The following is a 19,254-nucleotide window of genomic DNA, read 5'->3' on the forward strand; positions in this document are numbered from 1 at the left end:
GATTCGCGGAAGTTCACGAACCGAAAATCGGAGGTTCAGGCCATCTCTAGCCCTAAGGGCCAGTTTCCACAGGGAGCCACTACCTAGCCGCATCACATCACTTCCGCTGGCGCCCGCATAATTTCTCCCGATGCGGAAGTCAATTGAGGAGATGGGATGCGGCTGCCGGTGGATGCGGCCGTGCAGAAATCTGCAGCATGCTGCAGATTCTCGGATCGCTCCGCACAACATGCACGCAGTGGAAACTATTCCATTGCCGTGCATGTGTTTTAGCACACCAGCGGTGCAATGCGGCTTTGTAGCGCATTGCACCTCTTCTAGTGGAAACAGGCCCTACCCCTAACTTAACCCCAACCAATGTCTAACCCTAACCTTCCTATCCTGACTGCTTGTTGTTTGTAGCCATAGTCTATATCTCGTGTGCAGTCCTGACACCTGCTATTTCATCATGTATCTCAGGCACCCACATTTCACACATTATAGCTGCTATTCACTACTTTTAACATGGGCACCTATAGAAGTGCTCAAAACTACCGCTGCACCACTCAAATTACTGGATTTGCCTTTGGCAGTACTTAGGATTTAGCCATTAATCTGGCATTTTGTACGTTTCCACACTGTTATTTTAATTATTTTCTAATTATCTTCAGGTTGTATAAATTGGAATTGTCTTTTTCTTGTTCAAAATAAATAGAACACACATTTTTGCAAAACATTTTTTATTGTCGCTCAATTAAAAAAAGGCAAAAACATAACAATGGCAATTATGCTGGCAGTTCTGAGCGGAAAGTTAGAAAATGGTAAATATTTAAAATTGTGTTTCAAAAGCAAACAAATTATGCATGACTTACTGACAATGACATGCAAAATGTGAAAGTGCTGGTGCTTAAAGGCAATTTCCCATCAGAATGTTCCCAAAAAGTTTCTGAATACAAGTTCATGAAAACACGACAACAGAGGACTTGAATTATGAAACTAGCTCCATGATGCCTTATTTAACATAATTAGCTTGAATTCAGTGACTCTAGCCTGCTGGCTTGCTAACAATGCTAAAGCAGTTAGGACATTTGTCATTAACATGTTTTCATTTTGTAAACATTCATCCCACACATTCACTCTCCAGCCTCATCCTGTCATCTCCAACTCAAAAACATGTCTTGTAGCCAATTATTTTTCACTCGGGACCCTACCAAATTGCTGCTAGTACATATCCTAATAATATCTTGCCTAACTAGCATAACTAATGTAATACCATGCTCTGTGGCCTACCAACTAACAGGCTTGCATTTCCTCTCTAGTCTCCAACTACTACCTCCACTCTGCACATGGATGGAACTCTGACATGGAATGGGAAGGATGAAAGAGTGGGCCAGCTTGGAGCATTGAAGTGATGTGTTCCATAGGTTGAAGTCCTCTGCCTGTGCAAACGTAAGTGCCGAGGGTCAAACCACTCATGCTCCTCGCAGTCCGTGGAGTTGGATACAGAGTCTGCAGACAATGAATCACAAAACTGACAGAGTCAACAGGGTCTTGGACAACAGTAGCAGAGAACCAGAAAGATGCAGACATAATAGGCAGGTAGGAAGTTGTCAGAAGGCCAGATCTCTAACTAGAGGGCTGAACAGGAGTACAATGACAGAAGTAGCAAGGACAGCTTGAGGCAGCAAATGATGGGTTAGACAGGAAACAATTCAATGGGAAAATACAAGATCAATAAAAATCCTAGTTGTCAACAGGAATTAGCAAAACAGAACAATCAGCGGGTCAGTAGTTAGAAGCAGGCAAAGTGGTAATGGTAAATATCAGGGCGTTGAGGCACAGGTTAAAGATACAACCAGGGAAACTATGGGTTTCTGTTTCTTTGCACGCACATTATTTGATGCATGGCCAAACGCCTGCTGTCACCTTTTTTAGAAGCAGACTTGCTTCTCTGTTTACTGACTTCTATAAAGTAAGATACCTACAACTTGTCCTGATATCTTTTCTGAAAAACAGAAATGAACAATAAACGCACTATAAATTGGAAATAAATATCAGCAAGCATAAAGGCACATTTCAATGTGTAGTCAGAGCCCAAACAATGTGATAAAAAATACATACCAAAAACATCATGCTCATCTTTGGTCAAATTCAGGGTCTTGAATTCACATGGGATTACCAGAAATCTTTCTTACACACCTCAGAAAAATATCTGTCTGGTAATACAGGCAGAATCTCTCTTCCAATTCTTGGGTCAGCAGGAGGGTTGAAGGCATCCTGTAAGCCTTGGTGATGAGATGACAGGATGGAGAAGCAGGAAATTACCTTGCAGTATCCTGCTGAGAAAAGGGTCAAGTCATGGAAAAAAGCATTGAGAAATTGCCTCCACTGTTTTCTGTGAAAAATGGCTAAGCATCTCACCATATGGCTACCAGTGATTACCACTACCTAGATGTATGTGTAATGATCCGCTCAGCTGGCTGCACAGGCAGACAGCTGTTTGACCATTCCTCTAGTCTGTGGGCTGCAGGTCTCTGTAAGAGAGACCTGTCTTTTCTTTGCAGGTTCCAGACCTGTTCTGCTGCTGAGAGATTTGCGCACATTGGTTATGCAAATCACCTAGCTGCCTCCTTTGTAGGCTGGCAGTATAAAAAGCTATGTTTTCCCAGAGTCCTTTGCTGGTCATCCTTCAGGGTTTGTTGAAACACTCCTAGAGTGTCAGCCATGCTATTTCTTGTCAAAGTTATCTTAGAGTAATTCTTGGGACTGCACTAGGCAGTTTTCCTAGTGCAGTTAGATTGTTATCTGTTTTGTCTGTATTGCCTCTCTGTTGCGATTGTCCTGTCGCCTACGATGGTTGTCAGGAAATCGTTCTGTCTTGGGGTGCTAAGCAGAGCAGAGGTTGCTACTGGTAGCCCCTTCTGTTCATCTGTCTTGCTTAGATCGCACTAGCCTCTAGCGGTAGCGGCTGTGGATCCTTTTGATCTACTTTCTTGGAGTATAGCTGGAACAGCGGTTGCTACCAGCTATCTCATTTGCCTGTCTTGCTTGGATCGCACTAGCCTCTAGCGGTAGCGGCTGTGGATCCTTCTGATCTCTGTTCTTGGAGTATAGCTGGAGCAGTGGTTGCTACCAGCTATCTCATCTGCCTGTCTTGCTTGGATCGCACTAGCCCCTAGCGGTAGCGGCTGTGGATCCTTCTGATCTGCAATCTTGTTTCTGTACCTGGATCGCACTCGCTCTGGCGGGAAGAGCAGTGGATCTTCCCTTTCTTGTTCCTGAACCCAGATCGCACTCGCTCTGACGGAAAGAGCATTGGATCTCTCCTTTCTTATTCCTGTTTTCCGTTTGTCTGTTTTGTCTGATACGAACGCTTGCTGTAGGCTCGGTGAGGTAACCGTTAAGCAAGCGCTCACGTCATCTGTTTCGTGTTTGTCTGTCGGTGGTTAGTTAGGCGTGCTTGTCTCTGTTGCGCTTAACGTGCGGAGATCGCGCTGTAAATGCATTCGCTGTTACAAATGAGTGCGGTGTTCGCTGATAGTTAGCGTTTGTTGTTTTCGTTGTTTTCTCATTGTTGTTTGCTGTGCCTTTGCTCCTCTCGTGTTCTGTTCTGATCTGTCTTGTGTCACTTCTGGTGATCGCGTTCTTGCTTTTGTTTTTGCTGATGTGTGTTCACCGTCGCAGGGTCGCGACTAGATTGGTGACCACACATTCATCCTGTATCTGTGCTCTCTCTTTAAGGGCTGTTCAACCCGCATTGTCTTAGATCTGTACAATTCCCATCTGGCATTTGTGGCTGTGCAGAGGCTGTGCTCGTCTGCACTCCACAGCGCCATCTGCCGGTGGGAATTGCCCTCTGCTGGTGCATTGCACCTAGCCTGGGTTCACTTAATTATACGCTTGTGGAGGGTTTTCGTTGTGTCAGTGCGCATCTTGTGCGCTGACCGCGAAAATGACTCTGCAAACGTTAGTTACGTTACAGTTCAACTGCGCTCAACCATGTAGCCAAGCCCTGAAAACAACAGCATCCCACCCAGCAAAAGAGGCCAATGTAGCACACAAAGCTCATTGTGCATTTAGCCTATCCATGCACTACAAAATAAAATACACACACATATTGGGTATGTATAGCAGAAATAATTTTTGGGTTGAGTTTCTGAAATTGTCCCTATCACAAGCCCCCTAGTGGCCGGACCGCACACTGCCTTCCAATCGGTTTCAGCACACAGACCATGCAATTTGTGGTCGCAATCGGTGCGCAGAAATCACTGGAATTTTGGCAGCAGATCGACTAGAAGGGAGCTTGTGATTTACGGTAACACAATTTACACACTATTTCAGGGTATAACTGCCACCATCCTACAGAAGGGTAGGAGCCCTAACTATACTGAGGTTAATACCTGCAAATAAAAACGGTTAAGCACACTCTATTTTATCTAGCTATCAACAATAGAAGCGACTCTTCAGAAGCTAGGTTCAGTTTTGTGTTGCTGAATAATAGGTGTAGCCAAACAAATAAATGACGTTAGCGTTGTTTATTATAAATGCAATATAAATAATTAATATATATAGAAAGTCATTAAAATCAATAATTATAGAGACAAATAATAGCACAGTATGGAAAATAAAAATAAGGAAAGAAAATACTTAAGTTCATGTGGAAATATGTCCTTTCTGGGAAAACTCGTAAAGTTCCTTTGTTTCAGTTCAGGAGCAAAGTTAAGACAAGATGGCCGCTAACCACATGGTCATCTGGCTAGCAGCAGCATGCTCTCGTGAAGATGGGATTTGGAGGACTGCCCCTCCCTGTATTCACCCTGGTTTTATGGAAGCTAGTTTTGGGGGTGGACAAAGCCAGCCCCCTCCGGTTCACAAACCAATCACAGTTCATTCCTTCGGAGAGAGAGATTTAGGTTTAAACTTATAAAACGCTGTAGTTCAAAACCGATAAATGCCACATTTATGCTGATAACAGATTAATATTCCTCAGATTATGACAATTCCTATGACATCGGACTTGATTTGGGTAGAGGGTCCAGTTCCTGAGAAGTTTAATAACTTGGTTGTAGCATACCCCTTGCCCCTCAAGACTGGTATCAAAAGGTTCAGCAAGACACTACAAACCCAATGATACAACTCTCAAAACTATCCTAGATACGGTATTCGGTAAATAGGCAAAAAAATCATATACAGCATTCATTTTCTCTCTGCTTCTGACGGAGGCAGGCAGTCTGGTCTCATGCTGAATTTATCCTGTCTCTTCAAAAGGCAGTCACACTTCCCATTTGGGGCTTACTGCTGGAGAGCTTTCACACCTCGTTGTCACTGGCCAGGAAAGGGACACTTTTGATCAAGTTAATTAACCACACAGGCTTTATCAGAGAGCATACTTGGCTCTCATGAAAAGAACTCTGCTAACATCTATGAAGACAACAGAGACCACCAGGCTTGACTGCCTGGTATTCAAAGACATAAGATTCTGATCTGGCACGTCAACGACAATCGGTTCAGGAAACCGATTGCGTTTTCTGGTCTCATGGCTCTTCCGTGACAGTCCCTGCCATCTGTGTAAAATATGGAGCTAAATTGATGCTTGTAAGTAATAAAACCAGGAATACCTGTATATACATTTCCTTAGCTTATATGACATAGGCGATGCTTGCAAACTTCTGTCATGCAAAAATGACGCAGTCCCAAAATGTAAAAAAAAAAAGGAAGATATCACATACAGCACACTGAGAAGATCCACACATGTGAGAAGAAATGCATACTTGCTTCTTCTGTCACATGGGGTCATGGAAACGAGCTTATGCCTAAACAGGTGCCAAAATCAATAAATATTAGTGTATGCATCTGTAACTTTGGGGCTCTTGAGTTACCGTAGATGTTGGTCGAGGTAAAATAAAATGTAAAACACTGAGTGCTTAAAAAAAATATAAAAAAAATATAAAAGAATTTTCGGTATACAGTATATACATACTGATATTTGTCTGTTTTTTGCTGGCGTAAGAGAATTTGGCCCATATGCAATTCACTTTTTCTCCAGAGTTTTCTCCTAAGAGATCATTTTTCATTTTGTATGTGAAGTAATTTTTATCACTCTGCAATTGAAAAAGTACAAAAAAAAAAAATCAGAGAAAAGGAGTATCAAAAATATTTTAAATAATTTCTTTCCTGTTGGTGATTTAAAAGGCATTTTGTTGACAAGTTTGAAAATACCACTTAGGAGTAAACTCAGGAGAAAAACTGAATTGCATATGGGCCTTTGTCTCTTTTCTAATGTGATGATAAATCCTTTGATATTTTTTTTAGAGTTAATGGTGTAGTGCTTCATAGGTGGGTGACGTTTTCTCCCCTCCTACACGTTTTGATAATGATGATCATAGCTGTGGTAAATAGAGATGGCCTGAATGGTTTGTATGTGAACTTGTTAGTGCGAACAACGCGGGTTCGCGTTCACGTCGAAACACAAACTTTATCCAAAGTCGACCCACCCCATATACTACATCATTGGGCTAAACTTTGAACCTCTACGTCACAGTCAGCAGACACATGGCAGCCAATCAGGCTGCACTCCCTTCACTGCACCTGTGTGACTGCACATTGTTATACCAGCAGTCACTGCATACCTTTTACTGCATCAGTGTGACTGCACAATGTTTTATATACCAGTCACTGCATACCTTTTCACTGCCCCTGTGTGACTGCACATTGCATTATACCACCAACAGTCACTGCATACCTTTCACTGCATCTGTGTGACAGCACACTGTTTTATATACCAGAAATCAGTGCATACCTTTTCACTGCACCTGTGTGACTGCACATTGCATTATACCAGTCAGTGCATACCTTTCACTTGAATGGATAGCAGACTTGCCCTCCATAACAGATTCTCATTATAGGATTTCAAGTGCATTCGTCTCATCATTATACAGCAGTCAGTGTATACCTTTCACTGCATCTGTGTGACTGTACATTGTATTATACCAGCAGTAGAAATGGCCCAAACCTCCGATTTTTGGTTCGCGAACGTCCGCAAAAGTTCGGTTCGCGAACCACAATACACTTCAATGGGGAAATGAACTTTGAAAACTAGAAAACACTTATGCTGGCCACAAAAGTGGTGGAAAAGATGTTTCAAGGGGTTTAACACCTGGAGGAGGGCATGGATGACAGGGTGACGCCAAAAGTCCCGGGGAAAAATCTGGATTTTACGCAAAGCAGAGTTTTAAGGGCAGAAATCACTTTGAATGCTAAATTGGAGGCATAAAGTGCTTTAAAACATCTTGCATGTGTATACATCATCAGGGAGTGTAGTGTATGATGATGCAGGGCGGGAGATATTCAGGGGTTGGCCAGGACACGCAGTCTTACCTTCCATTCTCTCCTCTCCCTCCCCCTGCCCTTTTCCTCTTTTGTCCTCCTCTCATGTTCCGCTGGAAGAAAGGAATGGGGCGTGACACGTGTGATGAAAAGGGTGACGCATCAGGAGCTAGCCACACCTTGAGAAAGAACCTGGGCGGTTCGAAACGCATCGGTGGGCAGAGCTTCGGTCAGCTGATTGCTTCACAGCAGCGTGTGCCCGCCACTGCTCTGTGCCCGGCGTGCTCCGTTTCTTCGCCGGTGAATCATCATAAGTGGATCCCCTGCTGCGAGTGAGCGGGGGTGACTGGACCTTCAGGATCGGCTGGGTCCATGTGAGGCGGCATTACTGGAGTTTACTGAGCAATACAAGCTGCTATGTTGGTGAGACCTCCCCATGTCTTTGCAGCTATTCAGTGTGCAACAGGGGAATAAAAATGTGATATGACTGTCACTAACTTCAAATTCAAGTCACTGCAGTGATTGGATTATAATCCCTGTTGCTGGAAGTTTTAAAGGGGGCCCCCCAACTTTTGGACACGCTACTGGGCACGGTGCACTTGGTGGTGAATGCGCGGGCAAGTGATGGATGTGTGATTTTGTTGTACCATACACGTATTGCATTTGAAGCATATATACTGTATTTTCTAAATCAGCTGACTTATGAAGCTATCTGCTGGGCTCTTGTTTTTAACTTTCTGTGTTGTTGATTACAATAGATTATGAAGTACTGTTCTTGGAGATAATTCATGTTGTATCAATAAATTTTGTATTCCTTGTTGGCACCTTGATCCCAAGCTTGTTCTGTTCTATTAAGTGTACTGATTCACACTGACACACCAAATTCACTGTGTAACGCACCGCAACCAGCCACTTCTGTAGTGACGGCCGTGCTGGACTGGTGCACCCCGTGGCGAGAGTGCAGGCCATGTCGGTTTTCAAGCCCATATGGTCGCCGGGCTGTGATAGCTCAATGATAGAACAACAGTGACTGTCCAGCTGATCAGATTTGGCCTGTCCACAATGAAGCAACGACCTTATTATCTTGGGTGTGCACCCCCCCCCCCCGAGACACTCATATAGCCGTCGGTCATTCGAGGTCGTGCTTTCGTGTGGCCCTCAACCAAAGTACAGTGTTCAGAAGAAGGCACGTGCCATCAACCCCCAATATTGTCAGGACGTAGTTGACTATTTAACACAGAACACCTCATCTTCCTCAGCTTTCGCATGGAAGTGTGACATATCTTCCTCCTTCTTCTCTGATTCTGGCACCCCACTTAACACTCAGTTGGCAGCCATTACCAAAGTGCCATCTTCCCAGGGCTCAGTGGTGTGGAAATGTTTTTGTGTGTCTGCCTCAGATGAGAGCGATGCATCTGTACTCTCTGCCACCGAAAATTGAGCCGTGGAAAGACCAAGACCCGCGTAGGGACAACTGCCTTACGAAGGCACATGATGAAAAAGCACAAACTGCAATGGGATGACCACTTGAGGAAAAGCAGCACACAAAAGCAAAGCCACTCACTGCAGTGGAAGATACCAGGCCGCAATTAAGTCTTAAAGGCGATACCCAAACTGTACCATGATATTGAAAGGCAAGTGGTGTCATCTCTGGCACACAGCATTAAGTCCATCTGACCACAGATGCCTGGTCTGCAAAGCATGGTCAGGCCTGCCCGAAGAATAAGTCAGTCCCCTCACACAGCAAGCATCCCTGCCTGCATGCCATGTGACTGCCTGCCCCAAGACTAAGTCGGTCCACACACAGCATCTCTGCCTCCTGTCTCCGCCACCACCAACAGGGTCCAGGACTCAAGGTGGATTCCGGAATTTTTAAGGCCACTGCTAGCAGCTAGATAATTTTTCTGGTGCATGTACATGCCTGCCTATTTTTTCTGGCTGCACTTTGGCTGCAACAACAACAAAAAAGGCATGTACATGTGTCAATTCTCCTTTGTTATCGCTACCTTGCCGTAGTGAAGGGGCTTGTGATCACAATGAAGCAATGACTGGCTATATGCGTTGGGGGGGGGGGGGAGGGGGCGGGACACCTGACCCAAGATAATAAGGTCGTTGCTTCATTGTGAACAGACCAAATTTGATCAGCTGGACAGTCACTGTTGTTCTGTCCTTGAGCTACCTCAGCCTGACCATATTGGCTTGAAAACCACCATCGCCTGCACTCTCGCCATCGTGCGTACCAGTCCAGCACGGCCATCACTATACAAACAGCGGTTTACAGTGTGTTACACAGTGAGTTTGGTCTTTCAGTGTGAAGCAGTAAACTAATTACACTACCTGATTGATGTATACACACGCAAGATGTTTTAAAGCACTTTATGCCTCCAATTTAGCAATGCAATGTGATTTCTGCCCTTATAACCCTGTTCTGCGTCAAATCTGTAATTTTCCCCGGGACTTTTGGCGTGTATCCCACTCCGCCATGCCCCCCTCCAGGTGTTAGACCCGTTGAAACATGTTTCCACCATGTTTTTGTGGTCAGAATTAGTGTTTGTAGTTTTGAAAGTTCGCCTGCCCATTGAAGTCTATCGCGGTTTACGAAGTTCGCCGGTTCACAAACTTTTGCAGAAGTTCGCGAACCAAAAATCAGAGTTTTGAGCATCAGTGGTTCCCAGTACACTGTGTATTATAATTATTATTGCTTTATAAAGCACCACCATATTCCGTAGCACTGTACAAAGTAAGAAACAAATGTGGGGTACATAATAATACAGACAATGGTGTACATCAATATACAAAATACAGAACTAGTGCAAAATACAGAATTGGTACAAAATACAGAATTGGTAATTACAGTGACAAAAGCAACACGATGAATAAAATGTGTAACAAATTCCAAGACACAAAAGGGTGAGAAAGTCCTGCCCTTGCGAGCTTACAATCTAAAGGAATGGGGGAGGACAAGAGATGGGGTAGTGTAGCAGCAGAAGAAAGACAAAGACGAGAGAGACAGTGGCTGGAACCACCCTAGTCCCATGTGAATGGTCAGCCTCTCTCTGATTGGAGACATTCTTGTATAGTACCCCTTATCATTGTGGCACATGGATTTTCATTGTATAAAGGACCTTTTATTTCATACAGTCTGATGGTTTACGTGTGCGCTTTTGGAAAGCCCCTGTGGACTATGTTTGAGAATCACCATGTTACGGACAAACACCTTTGGTGTTAAAATGGATTGTCAAAGCCCATTATATAAACTGTGCTTCAGTAGACCTCTACTCTCAGCCATACAACTATTTTTTTGCTAACCTTGTTTAAAGTGGGCCTAAACTCTTGCACAGGACAAAAGGAAAACATATAGACATTGCACCCTGAATGTATTTAGAGAGATTAGCCTGTCTAATCCACCCTCATCCGTGACTAAGCACAAGTTGTAATTTGATCCTTCGGTGTCAGCTGACTGCCACAGCAGAGAGCTCGTGTGTAAACACAGGATGTTAACAATATCTCTGTATCCATGAAAGCAGGAAGCAGACAATCTGCAGATTTATTGCAGGGTTTGTATCAGCTGTAACAAAGAAATGTTCAACTTTGAAGGTTATGCTGTATAGTATCTTTTAGAGCAGAGAGGAAGTTCTGAGTTCAGGTCTGCTTTAAGGGGGAACTCCAAATTTGCTGCAAGGTGTGCATGTGCGGGTGCTTTAAATAACATGTGCCCGCATCTTCTGCTGCTGGCTTTAGGGCCCAGCATTCAGTTTATCTGAAGTGACATCATGTACACTTTCATTCTTAGGTTTTATCATTCCTCTATTTGAATACGCAGAAAAACACCTGTAAATTGTTTTTTTCGGAACCATGTACCACTTGCTAATAGCCTATAATTTCAGCATATCATAATAGATGATCAAAAAGCACATGCAGTCTGGACCACCAGCAAGTTGGCCATTGGGTTAAGCTTTACCTCTAACAGACTGATATAATCATTTCAGTCATATGAGCAGAAGTCATTGTTTAAAGCACTGACATAAAACAGTTACTAGAAGACTGGACAAAAGTTTGTTGTCTACTTTAGTTCAATTTCAATAAAAAAATAATGAGGTCTACATCACCAGTCAGAAACATACAATATCCTTTCATCTAAACGTTTACAAAAATAAAGTAAATAGATACTGACCCACGCACTGGAATGTTTATACTGTTGGCTGACTTTATGACTTCTTCAAATCTTGTCATACTTTCTTCAATGGAACAGTTTATGTTCTTCTCACTAAATGTTTCAGATGCTGCACCAAATACAGACACTTCTTTAGCTCCAGCAGCAATCTGAGAGAAACACAAATGAGTAAGCACTGTATTTTACATGAGTTTCCTAGATAAAGATTAAAAAATAGGTTTAAAGATAACATGATGCGATAGGTTTATGGAGGCTGCCATATTTCTTTAATTTTAAACAATACCAGTTGCTTGACAATCCTGCGGTTTATTCTAGCATCAGTGGTGTCTGAATCACACTCCTGAATTTAGCATGCAGGTAATCTTGTTAGATTTTTGTCAGAAACACCTAATCTGCATGCTTGTTCAGGGTCTATGACTAAAAGCAATTGAGGCACACACACACGCACGCACGCACTACGCACGCACTACACACACACACACACACACTACACACGCACTACACACACGCACTACACACACACGCACTACACACGCACACACACGCACTACACACGCACTACACACGCACTACACACGCACTACACACACACACACGCACTACACACACACACACACACACACACACACACACACACACACACACACACACACACACACACACACACACACACACACACACACACACACACACACACACACACACACACACACACACACACACACCCTACACACGCACTACACACACACACACACTACACACATATGGTGGTCAAATTCTATGCATAATCATATTTAAAATTTGAGGTCAGTTTGTTAAACTTTTGGTACTATTTACAGTCTTTGAAAGGTGTAAAAAAAATAATCAGCATGTGTTTTAGTCCTGATTTACATTTACGGCTTCTCAAACACATGGAAAAGTGCATAAGGGGGTTCTTCGTGTTTTTTTATGGGATTTTAAGGTGGTTATTGTGCAGTTGATAACATAAGAACATTTCCAAATGTATAGACAGTGATGAATCTAAATGGACTGTGAAATATTTCGAATTAGATAGCTGAAAAAGATCAAGGTACTAAATACCAAACATTTTTTTTTTTTTTTGCAAAAAGAGGGAAACATAAATAGGAACAGCCAATTAAATATTCCTACAAAATGAGTAGAATACAAGGCAAATGTTAAAACAATAATTCATCACAAAAATGAAAATATGCAGCATGATAACTTTTAATATCTCTTTTTCTGAAATCCAAAAGAAGAGAAACACTTGGCATTCTTGATGGGTTAGGCAATGTGCCATTTGCAGGCTTGATCTCTCACTACTCCAATGGACTGATCACGCCATGAGGATGTGCTATTGGCAAGAAAAAATGGAGATGCCTTCCAGAAATCAATAATAAAGTATGAGAGGAGTCCATGGCACCATTCCAGACCATGGCTTTATTGATCCATTCAACATCATCAAATCGTGACATGCAAGGAGTGGATGCTAGGTGATGGATACTAGGTGATGATCAGTCCAATACAAAATATAAATATGTATGGAACAGATGAAAAGAGCCACAGTCTTGAATAGTGCCCAGACTGCTGGCATACTTTACTTTTTTTCTGTAATGATTAGCTATATAGAAAGCGGGAGTGTTTCTAAGATCTAATGCACTGGGCTATATAATATCATGAGATAGGATTAGGTCACAGAATAGGTAAAAATAATGTTTCATGTATCAAAACCAGATTACTAGAAAATAGTAATAAATAATAACGTAGTCCCCAAGTAAAAAAAAAAAAATGTCAAATAGACCTTGTAGGTTTATTTAGAAGAGCAATTTTAAGAAGAAAAAATGTTTTTTATATTCAGTAAAATTGTTAGTTCTGAGTTCTGCATACACATTTTATGCATTCTAACCACTTAAGTCTGTCTGGATGGATATATCCATCCAGATAGACTGTGCTGCTCCTGCAGTCTGAGGTGCGCTCCCGCTGCCTGCCGTTAGCCTGCCGATCAATGAATGCGAATATACTTCCCATTCATCGATCTATGTCCCCCGAAGAAAAAACGATGGTCTCTTATCAGAGGCCGCGGTCTTTCAGCAAGAAAAAAAGTTTCCCATTCTCTTTCTTCTTCCTGGAAGAATAAAAAAAAACAAAAAAAACAACATAAATAGTTACCTAAGGGTCTGAACTTTTTAAATATGCATGTCAATAAAGTACATTATATTTTTTTTAAAATTATAAGCTTGTAAATAGTGATGAACGCAAATTGAAAAAATGCACCTTTATTTTGTCAGGAAGCGCGGAAGAGCCGCCACCGCGAGTCAGGAGGCGGCTCTTTCCGCGCGCAGTGTGACGAGCACGGGGAGGCAGCCGCCTCCACTTCGGCTGAGGCGGCTGTCCCCGTGCAGAGCATGGCAGAGCGCGGAGAAACCGCCACGTCAGACGCGGCGGTTGGCGCGCATGGCCCCTGGTCGGAGGCACCGCAGAGCGGTGCTGGTGTGGCTGGGGCATATAGTCCCTTCAGGTTTAGAGTGACGCGCGCGCACTCAGGCAGGGAAGATATCACAGCCAGAAGTGAGTCAGCTGACCAGGCTGGTCAGCTGACTCTGGCTCCACTCCTCATTGGTCCAGCACTTAGGGAGGTGCTGGAGAAGGTGCCTGTGTATATATACTGCTAGTTGGTCATTTCTCTGGTGTCTGGCGTTGCGATCACATACGTGGGAGCACCCAGATCCGTAGTCAGATCCGCAAGTGTGCCGGGACCAGCTGGAGCTGTAATCCTACACTTAGCTAGATTCTGTTGATAGCTTAAAGTACTAGTTTGATTGTGTTTATCTGTTATGACCCTTTGCCTGCCTGACTATCCTCTTGAACTCTGATCTTGTACCTTGATATTTCTGATACTCTGTTGCCGACCCCCGGCTCGTTCTAAGACCCTGCTTCTCCCTCCTGATCTTGTGCCTCAATATATCTGATACTCTGTTGCCGAACCCTGCCTGTACTTAGACTCCGCCTTTGCCTCCTGATCTTGTACTTTGTCTGTCCGTGTGTGTACGACCTGGCTTGTCCGACCTCGAGAACCGACCTTACTGTTAGAGGCGGTTCCCAGTTCTGTTAGTGACACTTCCTCCAGAGGGTTACTTTCAGACTATCCTTCCTACTTTCAGCCTGACTCCTCCCGTCTTGGAGAGTTCAGGTCTGCGGAAGGAATCCGTGCAGTACTCCTGACTGCGCTGAGGCTTTGTCCACAAAGGGTTACTGTTACACCAATACACTACACTCTACTCAGGTGAACAGAGGTTAGCTGGTATATCGGATTATCGGTGATACTGCAGATCACTTATAATCTGGTATACATCTGTATTCCCAGTGATACTGCAGATCACCGGTAATCAGATCCTCTCTGTGCTTCACCGATCGTTACATATTTATAAATAAAATATCGGCGCCATAAATTGTGATAAGGACATCATTTAAACAGTACAATAACCGGGACAATTAGGCAAACAAAAATAAATGAGTTTTCATTACGGTAGCATGTATTAATTTCAAACTACAATGGCTAAAATCTGAGAAATAATGATTTTTTTCCATATCTTTCTTAATCTTTCTGTTAAGATGGATTTAGAAAAAAAACTATATTCTTAGCAAAATGTACCACCCAAAGAAAGCCTAATTAGTGGCGGGAAAAAAAAAAGATATAGATCAATGAATTGTGATAAGTAGTTATAAAGTTAGTGCGAATGAATGGGAGGTGAAAGTTGTTCGGATACATAAGGTGAACAACACTGTAGGCTGAAGTGGTTAAAGAGGAGCTGTTAGGTATAAGGTCTCAGAGAAAATAAACACATATATCAGTAGCTAAAGATTGGCTGTACTTACATTACATATGCATTTCACTGTCCACGTTTGGATTTCACAGAATTTGTATATAGTATATGCAGAGATAGATGCTCCTGACAGCTCATGGCAGGCTCCATGTTTTTCTGTCAAATGTGTCGTCATGTCCTGCCTGCTTCCTGATCACAGATAAGCTCCTACTTGAACAACACAGTGTGCAGTGAATATTAATGAGCCATGTGGCTAGGAACAATAGCTGACTCCTGCAGTGTACTCTGCCCGGATATTTATCAGTGCTACGTGCTGGACTGATTAGAAGCTCCTGTAACGTCTCATTAGCAGCCGAGGGGAGGGCCCCAGAATGCTTTGCAGTTTAGTATGCGGCTTGCGTCCTTATGGTTCTATAACAGCCTTTCTGATAAGCACACATCAAAGGTAACTGAGATTTTTATCTTCACTAATTGCTTTATGGCTTCCTTCTAAACTGTTTAACACAGGAGAATAGAGGTTTAAATTAGCTTCTGCAGCCTGACAGTTACTCTTTAAAGCAAATCTGTGATCCAGAGTAGAGTTGGGCCGAACCTCCGATTTTAGGTTCGCGAACCGGGTTCGCGAACTTCCGCGGAAGGTTCGGTTCGCGTTAAAGTTCGCGAACCGCAATAGACTTCAATGGGGATGCGAACTTTGAAAAAAAAAATAATTATGCTGGCCACAAAAGTGATGGAAAAGATGTTTCAAGGGGTCTAACACCTGGAGGGGGGCATGGCGGAGTGGGATACACGCCAAAAGTCCCCGGGAAAAATCTGGATTTGACGAAAAGCAGCGTTTTAAGGGCAGAAATCACATTGAATGCTAAATGACAGGCCTAAAGTGCTTTAAAACATCTTGCATGTGTATACATCAATCAGGTAGTGTAATTAAGGTACTGCTTCACACTGACACACCAAACTCCACTGAACAGAACAGGTATGCAGTGGCGGGTTCACTAAACAGGTATACAGTGGCGGGTCCACTGAACAGAACAGGTATGCAGTGGTGGGTTCACTGAACAGGTATGCAGTGGTGGGTTCACAGAACAGGTATGCAGTGGTGGGTTCACAGAACAGGTATGCAGTGGCAGCAGGATCACTGAACAGGTATGCAGTGGTGGGTGGGTTCACAGAACAGGTATGCAGTGGTGGGTTCACAGAACAGGTATGCAGTGGCAGGATCACTGAACAGGTATGCAGTGGTGGTGGGTGGGTTCACAGAACAAGTATGCAGTGGCAGGATCACTGAACAGGTATGCAGTGGTGGGTGGGTTCACAGAACAGGTATGCAGTGGCAGCAGGATCACTGAACAGGTATGCAGTGGTGGGTGGGTTCACAGAACAGGTATGCAGTGGCAGGATCACTGAACAGGTATGCAGTGGTGGTGGGTGGGTTCACAGAACAGGTATGCAGTGGCAGGATCACTGAACAGGTATTCAGTGGCAGGATCACAGTACAGGTATGCAGTGGGCTGAGGGCTCACTGAACAGAACAGGTATGCAGCCAGGAAGAAGTTAAGCCTAACTAATCTTTCCCTATATGAGAGACTGCAGCAGCTCGCCCTACTCTCACTAATGCAGGCACACGAGTGGCCGTAATGGCCGCCGCTGCCTGCCTTATATAAGGGGGGTGGGGCTCCAGGGGCTAGTGTAGCCTAATTGGCTACACTGGGCCTGCTGACTGTGATGTAGAGGGTCAAAGTTGACCCTCAGGTGCATTATGGGGCGAACCGAACTTCTTCCGCAAAACGTTCGCGTGCGGTACCCGCACGCGAACCACCTAAGTTCGCGCGAACCACGTTCGCCGGCGAACCGTTCGGCCCAACTCTAATCCAGAGAGCTGGGGTGACAGAAGGTGGCACAAAGAGGGACAGGGTTGTACAGAGGGACACTGAGTGAACAGGGGGACAGATCTGACATAGTGGGTGGGCAGAAGTGACACTGAAGTAGGGATGGTCAGAAATGCCCATCTCCTATTCCCCAGATATCCAATTTCCGGTTTTCCATTTTTTCGATTTTCGAGGAGTAATTTAATAGACATTTTTTGCATCACAGAATGCAAAAAAAATTGAAAAAGAAAATCGGAAAAATGTAAAATGTAAAAATCATCAAGTCTTGTGATTGGGCTAACCCAATTTTTGCAGAAAAATTCTGTATCCTTCGATTGGTCCAATGCTTCAGAGTTCTGTGACTAGGCTAAAATTACGTTTTGCGGTAAACCAGATTTGGATTTCTGTTTTCCAATTTTAATCCCGCAGAATCCAAATAAGCATCCTTACACTGAAGGCGCAACATGACACAGAGGAGGTACAGGGGGACAAAGGAGATGCAGGGGGGCAGAGATGGTACAGTGTTCCGAATGGATTTAGGTTAGGAATGAACCTACAGTCCCCTATTAGAGATGTCTCGAACAGTTCGCTGGCGGACAGTTCCCAGCAAACTTCAGCTGTTCACCAATCTAATTTAATACAATTTTTTGTTTTTTTAAATTGCATTTGCATTTTACATTAAAGTCAATGGCAGCTGAATTTAGTGGTTAATAGCAAAACCCCTTTACATGCTAGAAACAACAAATTTGCATGGTATGTGGAGGAGGACAGTGAGTACAAGATGAAACATTTTTTTTCAAAAAGTCCTAATAGTTTTTAAGAAAATTTGATTTTAAAGTTGTTCTGAGTGGGGGAAATGTTTCAACGGCCACCAACTTTAGCAGTTAATAACAAACCTTTCAGTTTTTGAGAAAATGGATGTATTTGAGACATGTATATAAATGTATTTATTTTTTCAATATGTTCTGAGTGTGGGAAACAAAAAAAATTGCCAAATGACGTGGGTTCCCCCCCTACCGAGCCTCTTTAAACCCCTTTCCCCCATGCAGGCTGCATGGGGCAGCCCAGCCTAAGCTATACCAGCCCACAGGGTCCATGGTATAGGGGTGGCTGGGGGGGGAGAGGGGTGGCCAAGCCTTCCCCTCTCCCCCAGAGCCCTCGTTCAACCTCAGGAAGCGGTGCCACCATAAACCCTGGGAGGTTTATGGTGGCATCTGGGACTGTTGTGTTTTTATTTCATTTAACCCTTTGTGGAAATGGGTAAGGGGTATTTTGTACCACTATACTCATTTCTCCCGGGGAAGGGGCTGGTATCTGTGGCTCCCCTTCTTAAAGAGGACTCCCAATATGCCACAATGAAACCCCCCAGGGCATCGTTGCCCTACCTCCTCCTGGAGCACTGGAGGTGGGGGAAGAGCTCCTTGTCCATGGATTGGACAAGGGCTCTGGGGGAGAGGGGAAGGCTTGGCCGCCCCTTTCCCCCGAGCTCCCCCACACCATGGACCATGTGGGTTGGTATTAGAGATGGCTCGAACCTCCGATTTTTGGTTTGTGAACCTCGAACGCGAACTTCCGCAAAAGTTCGGTTCGCACAAACTTTCCTGAACCACAATAGATGAACTTTGAAAACTAGAAACATTTACACTGGCCACAAAAGTAATGGAAAAGATGTTTCAAGGGGTCTAACACCTGAGTTTTTGCATGGCGGAGTGGAATACACGCCAAAAGTCCCGGGGTAAAATCTAGATTTGACGCTCAGCAGTGTTTTAAGGGCAGAAATCATATTGCATGCTAAATTGAGGCCTAAAGTGCTTTAAAACATTTCGCATGTGTATACATCAATTACCGTATATACTCGAGTATAAACCGAGTTTTTGGGCCCCAAAAAGTGGCCTAAAAGTGGGGGTCTCGGTTTATACTCGAGTCATGTACTCCAGTAACTAAAATACAACCCAAAGCGAACACCCCCACCCGCCACAGGAAGAGTGGAGCTGGATTGTAAACTGTCCGAGCAGAGCAGCATGTATTGTGAGCTTGCAGCGTGTAGTGTTCTGAGGAGGTGAGGCTGCATTGCTCTCACCTGCTG

At 43.8% G+C, this 19,254-nt stretch overlaps 1 protein-coding gene and 1 long non-coding RNA gene across 9 annotated transcripts in view; one reads left to right on the plus strand and one right to left on the minus strand.

Annotated features, from left to right (window-relative positions):
* The window catches only part of HMGCLL1 (3-hydroxy-3-methylglutaryl-CoA lyase like 1), a 296,565-nt gene that overhangs the window by 100,960 nt on the left and 176,351 nt on the right, over nt 1-19,254 (minus strand). For all 8 annotated transcript variants that reach the window (XM_068281395.1, XM_068281396.1, XM_068281391.1 and 5 more), the window contains one exon: nt 11,480-11,628. In XM_068281395.1, the coding sequence (XP_068137496.1) occupies nt 11,480-11,628 (149 nt within the window). The remainder of the gene's footprint in view (nt 1-11,479; nt 11,629-19,254) is intronic.
* LOC137571783 (uncharacterized) overlaps nt 1-19,254 on the plus strand; it is a 70,061-nt gene that overhangs the window by 6,141 nt on the left and 44,666 nt on the right. Inside the window, exon 2 of the long non-coding RNA XR_011031435.1 lies at nt 1,299-1,428. This is a non-coding gene — a long non-coding RNA (uncharacterized lncRNA). The remainder of the gene's footprint in view (nt 1-1,298; nt 1,429-19,254) is intronic.

Source organism: Hyperolius riggenbachi, chromosome 4, assembly GCF_040937935.1.
Source record: "Hyperolius riggenbachi isolate aHypRig1 chromosome 4, aHypRig1.pri, whole genome shotgun sequence".
Taxonomy (NCBI): Eukaryota; Metazoa; Chordata; class Amphibia; order Anura; family Hyperoliidae; genus Hyperolius; species Hyperolius riggenbachi.